Raw genomic sequence first — 6,491 nt, 5'->3', positions numbered from 1 at the left:
GCACCTAGTTTACTATAGTAGACGTGTAGTGTAGTATTCATTCATATAGTTACCCGTATCCCTTGTTATGGGTTTGTGCACTGAAGGGTTTGACAGTTCTTTCTGTATTCATTTAAATGCACTTTGTAATGTGTCTGGGTCAAATGTGACAAAAACGTATGATTTTTTTGTTATTACTTGAAAAGTGAAAAAATAGTATTGCTACAGTACTCTACCTCTTTGTGTTGCATTGGAGCTCTTTAGCTGTTTCTTTGTATGTGAGGACATTTATTAAGACTGCTATTATTGTATTCAGTAAATGCACTTTGTGATGTGCCTGGTTCAAAAAAAATAACCTGAATATTTGACTTCTAAAGTAAACAAATGTAATGCTACGACTGTGCACTTTTTTTCAGATTCTGTTAAATTAATGCTAATTTGTTATGTTTTTATGCACCTTTTGACCTACCTTTGTTAGATGAACAATGAATAAAAATTGCATGTTTTTCATCGTTTTTCATGTGTTTGTTTAAAATGTGTCACTACCCGCTTTTTACAGGCCGCTGAATGTCTGGCCCAGCTGAATTTTGTAGTTATAAAATCTGGCCCAACTGAATGTGTAGTTGAATAGCCCTGCCTTACAGGATGTGCTGACCCTTATTCCTCCACCAGAAAACGTCACATCATGTCACATCATGCCACATGGCAAGGGAGGTATGGGATACTCTGGCCAGCAGGGGGGGACCCATCAAATTCTTGATTATTTCATGTTTAGTTTAAAAGATTGGTCAGTTCCTGACTCTTCTTTTTTTTTTGACAAGTGGACAAAAAATGTTTTTATTCCAATGCTCTGATTAGAGGAATAATATAATAATATCTTAAGAAGCAACAATGTTATCAGCCAATGTTAATTATCTGTTTACACTAGACAATGTAACATTAATCAGTAAAACTGCATCAATTAAACGTCTAAAGAATTTAAATGACACATTTTAGCCTTGAACATTAATCAATGAATTAAATTAATCAGTGTTACATAGTAAATCTGTTCCCAGGCAACATGATGAGTGAGAACAATCTAATCTGTTTAAAACTTGAAAAACAGCCCGTTTATACATTTGCCACTGAATATTTTATATGAAGTTTGTTGTTGTGTTGACATGTTTGATGTTTATCATTTATACTCATCCTGTTAATCTTTTATTAAAAAATATCTACAAAATATGATCAAACAACATTTCTGTGATCCTGAGTATTTATTTGTCACATTTATGTCATGATCTATAAATCAAAAGTAATGTAGCCATTCAACCCTGTTACTCTAATTTCAATCCTGTTACTATATGATTTTCTATTAAAATAACCTTAAATTATTTTTCTCAGCTCCCAAGGGTTACAACTATTGTCCTTTTAATAGTTTGAGTAATTGTATATATAATGTATTTGAGCAAATATTTTTAATTAAATACAGAAATGTGTAAAAAGAAACGTGTGACTATTGAAAAGTTGGGCAAGACAGATTTAAAAAGCTACTTAAATTAATAAATTAACAAGTTTTATCCTAAATAACATGAGTATTTAACTTGAATGTCACTTTCTTTACATAATAGAAAAGGATTTTATTTAACAATATTTTTTTCAGTTTAATGAGTATTGGTAACAGGGTTGAACAATGCATGGCACACAACCAATAAAACATCTAATAAAAACTATACCTTTGATGCCTGAGCTGGGCCAATCACTTTTTCTGATGGTTTAATACCTGTTTTTCTCAATTACATAACAAAAATACATAAAATAAAAGGTTCATTTTTCAAAAGTGTCGATGTCTAAATTGTCCTCCAATTCTGGAGTGATCCTGCTATAGCCTAACTAAATATCCACTATTATAACACATTCTCTGTAGTTTCCACGCACAAAACGCTACAACCCAAAGTGTGAGAAAACACTTTGATTTGCACCCTCATTTGCACTTTTTGTGGTGGAGTTGATCTAATTTAGATACTTCTAACAGCACTTGATGACGCCCGGGGTCGAGCACACGTATTGGCTGAGTCTCAACGAGACGTTAATAAAAGCGCGTGGATGGTGGGGAGCGTCATGTGGTGTGATAGGACCCTCCAGCGTGCGGCTCTATCGAGGCGGATTCTCAGCCGGAGCCGAGCACCAGAACTGATGCCAAATAATCATGGAGATTAATAAAAAAGACGGAACCGACAACCCGCTATCCTCTGCCAGCTGTTTATCAAAACTCTTCCTGTGGTAAGCTATTGTTATCTTTCGTCATTATCCAAACGTGTTTTCATTGCAGCTGTTGACATGTTGTTTCCTGTTCAATAGCACTTGTTATTTGTACCTGAATACTTTGTACCTGAAGACTTGTATTGGAGAACCACGACTTAAATAATGCAAAAAACAGATCACAAATCTTCGTCCCATTGTTCTTTTCCCACCGAGACACCATCGAGGAAGCTGACATTTGATCATATTGTCCCAAGTTTTATTTTCGCTTGCAACTCATTCAAAGTCATTTTTCCTACAAACTTCTAGGAATGTCCAGTCATTAAGTTATTCCACTAGTTACACATTGTTATTCTGGCACAAAGTTAAACGATAAGCTAAATAATGATTTCCTATTGAATTTGACATTTGTCTTCACATAAATAAAATGAATCTATTTAGACTAAATAACACTGTTGCTTTAAGCAGATTACATTGGTGCTTCGGCAGCACATTGAGATGACCCTCGATTTAAGATGTATTTAATATCTTATATTGATGTAATGCTTGATGCTTTTCCCTCGTGCACCGCATCAGCATGACTCTCACAGTGTTTTGGTTCAGATTCCTGAATAGATTAACTTCCTGTCCTGGTCAATAGTAGCCGGACATTGGCTGAGCGGGCAGACACAGATAGGAGCGCTTGTTTAGTGACTTGATGCTGCACTCTTAGTTTGCAGCCAAGCAGTTTCCGTACACTTGACGGCTCTGGCACAAAATGTTCCCGACCCTCGCCTACCCACCGCAGGGGGAATACATGGCTGCAAAGAGTTAATTCGTTGTCTTTAAAATGCGGGATTCCGTGTAGCACAGTTGCTGTTTAACTGACGTAATTCAGGTTTCCTGAACGCCCCTGCATACAATATTCTGGCGTTGAGTAAAAAACAAGGAATCTATTACTGTATACAGCAGACTGGGGTCATAGGGAAATCAGTTAGGATTTTACAGCCATTACAATCCAATTGCAGAGCAGCTTTGTTGAATATGTTGAAACAAAGTCAAAATACTTGAAACAAAGTCAAAATACTTATTACAACATTGCCCTAAGGTGTTAGTAGACAAAGAAGGCTGAAAGAAGTAAATACCTTAAAAAATTAAAATTAGAACATAACATTAAAAAAACAGTATTTCCTCCTTCATAACATTTCACTTGTGTGAGTCATATTCTGTTTAAGTGACATCAGCCTAAGTGTTTATAACCATCTATCCCAGCTGGTTAGTCCCGTTGCTGCGGCTCGGCCAGAAAAAGAGGTTGGAGGAAAATGACATGTACAGGGTTCTTCCAGAGGATCAGTCCAAAGTGCTGGGAGAGGAACTACACAGGTACTAAATCACCGTGATGCACTGTTGGACACCTCCCAAAAGTCTAAGTCTGTATGCATGCATGTGGAGCCAACAATAACCACTAATTCACTATGTTACTGTACAGAATGAACATGCTGCATTTTCAATGTTGCAGATGTTGGGACCATGAAGTCAGAAAGGCTACGAAGGAGCTCCGGAAGCCAAATCTCACCAGAGTTCTCATTAAGTGCTACGGGATGTCATACGCAATGGCTGGGTCGTTTACATTTTCACTGGTATGTTCTGGCTATTTAAATCCTACTTTACATTTTTCCAAATGTAATTCATTGTGGGGGGAGGATAAGAAGTAGATTGGTATACCCAAAGGTGTTCATCCTACTCAAACTAAACTGAAAGCTTTTCGAGAACAACTGACGGCTAATCTCTTTTGGCATATTTGACAAGCATGTCAGCCAAATATCTTGGGGCCCGGGCAATTTAGTGTGTTATGTAATTTGACTACAACGGAAAGTTGTAGGAAGCTGCAGTTGAAGAGTTTCGCCGATGGCATCCAATGTCGTAATGCATCTGTGTCCCTCTTTGACATGAAGGAAGCAATCAAAGTTATCCAGCCTCTTCTTCTGGGCGAAGTGATCCTGTTCTTTGAGAATTATGACGAGCAGACGAGTCTGCGCATGGTTTATGTTTACGCAGCTGCTATGTCCATCTCCCCGTTCGCGCTGACCATTCTCCAACATCTCTACTATTACCATGTCCAAAGAATAGGCATGAGGATCAGAGTGGCCATGTGTCACATGATCTACAAGAAGGTCAGTGATGGGGCAAGCAACATTTCCACTCCTATAATATGCTGGGAATTGTTTGAGTATTATTTACCAGACAGGTGACTTGTCTCTCATCAGGCTCTGGGCCTCAGCAGTGAATCCATGGGGCAAACAACCACGGGACGAATCGTCAACCTCTTATCAAATGACGTCAATCGTTTTGATGAGGTAAGGCTAGATCAGTGGTAACACTGGCACCATGTTGAATAAAATAAACTTCTAGTGTGTATTTTAAGTGTCTACTATGCCATGTTTGAACACTGCAAATGAAATACAGGCTTGTTGGAATTGGGCTCACGATTACTAATTGTCTCGATAGATTACACTGAATCTGCACTACCTGTGGCTGGGACCACTGCAGGCCATTGTGATCATCATGTTACTATGGTGCCGGGATCGGTACCCTCGTGTCTGGTCGAGGTGTGGCAGTCCTTGCCCTCATGATGCCTGTGCAGACAGTGTTTGGAAAGCTCTTTGGCATCTTCAGGTACGCAACAAAGAAACTTAAGAAGTGCAAGGTGGCACTATTTGCTCTTTATTTGTTCTATCTGGACAGTTTTCGTTCAAAGTAACGCAGATTTCTCATAAGTTTGGGAAAAGTGGTGTATTTATTAATATTCCTGTATTTTTAAAACTTTTTTTACAGGAGCAAAACGGCAGTCCTTACTGACAACAGAATCCGCATCATGAACGAAGTGGTGTCTGGCATCAGGATCATCAAGATGTACGCCTGGGAGAAACCCTTCTCAGCTCTGGTTACAGACGTCAGAAGGTAAGGATGCAACGGTTTTGTTTAGATTAGAACAGAACAGACTTAACAATCTTTGTAACAGTTTCCGCAGCGATAAAAAGGGCTATTCATTTGAACTGGGACCACAGGAACATGTGTTTTCATCATATGTCCACTAACTTTGGAAAGAATATCAGTCCTATGCAGTTTACTTCAGAACTTAATTCAGTCTGGTGCTCATCCCTCTCTAGACTTGAGTTTGGGCGTTGGCCAAAGTGGAAGCGGAATGTCAAATATTTGCGTTATGTTTGGGCAGCTGTTCAGCCAGCTGTTCAGCACAGCTTTTACCTTCAAATCAAGGGGAAGCATTTCGTCACAGCGTCATTGGTTAATCCTGATTCTCAGCTTTCAGTAGGTGTTGTATTGTTAGCTCATCTCCTCTGTCTGTTTGTTTACGGCGTGTCGTACCGGATTCTGTCCTCCCGTATGTATCCTTGTCGTCAGCCCGAAAGATCAGCTTAGGGTCACCGTGACCTACGGTTTGTTGTTTTTGGCTCGCAGCTTGGTCTTACAAAACCTGGTAAGACTTCTCAGTGTCAGTAGGTTCCTCTCCGCCACAGCTGCAGCCTCAATGCACTGTGTCAAAACAGAGCAGTCATTCCAAGGAAGAAACACAGCTCTGCTTTATACTAATCATAATAAGTTAGGTTGACTTCAATGTTGCAGAAACATTTTTTTAATTTGCATTTATTCCCGCAAACATTTTTAAACGATAACAACAAAGGGTTCTATCCATAGACTGTGTATATAAAGGTTCTATCGCATGAAGAGGTAAAGAGAAAAATGGCTCCCAGATTATGCTCAGGCCATGTGGTATTTGTCTTAATTAGTCAACTGTCAATGCACCCACCAAATTGTGATAACCTTAGGCTCTAGATGATGTTATCAGATGGCTCTCCTCAATGCTCAGAGACCCAGACTAAATTATTAGCTTTATTTTGTTAAAATAGAGCTGTGTTTAAGCCTTTACGAACCAGTGGATCAGAGGAAAAGTGCTATAAGTGACCGGCTTCATGACTGGTCCTAAAACAACCTAATTAGTCCTCTATCATATAATATCATGTGTATCTTGTCACTCTTAGTTGTACAGGGGTTGAACGTTGGATAATCAATGACACACTGAGTCAGACACACTTATTTACACATGAACTCCTTTCTTACAGGATGTATTCATTTACAATTAAATGTCTTCGTTTTTTTTTTTTTAAACTTGAGAACATTTGACTGCTGTTTTACTTTGCTGTATCTAGATAAGCACAAGTTAAATCTTCCTTGTTATACACGTGTGTTAACTTTGTGGACTTTGTTAATAT

At 38.6% G+C, this 6,491-nt stretch overlaps 1 protein-coding gene across 1 annotated transcript; it reads left to right on the top strand.

Moving 5' to 3' along the window:
• The first annotated feature begins 2,077 nt into the window (after positions 1–2,077).
• On the top strand, positions 2,078–5,174 carry LOC104961223 (multidrug resistance-associated protein 4-like). Its single transcript, XM_010789468.1, has 7 exons — positions 2,078–2,241; positions 3,472–3,582; positions 3,719–3,839; positions 4,155–4,373; positions 4,467–4,556; positions 4,708–4,875; positions 5,035–5,174. The coding sequence occupies exons 1-7, from the start codon at positions 2,168–2,170 to the stop codon at positions 5,056–5,058; spliced, it is 807 nt and encodes a 268-aa protein (XP_010787770.1). The 5' UTR covers positions 2,078–2,167; the 3' UTR covers positions 5,059–5,174.
• Positions 5,175–6,491: the final 1,317 nt, after the last annotated feature.

Source organism: Notothenia coriiceps, unplaced genomic scaffold (assembly GCF_000735185.1).
Source record: "Notothenia coriiceps isolate Sejong01 unplaced genomic scaffold, NC01 NC01_scaffold00032923, whole genome shotgun sequence".
Lineage (NCBI taxonomy): Eukaryota > Metazoa > Chordata > Actinopteri > Perciformes > Nototheniidae > Notothenia > Notothenia coriiceps.
The sequence above is the reverse complement of the archived record's forward strand: the minus strand, read 5'-3'. Positions and strand labels throughout refer to the sequence as shown.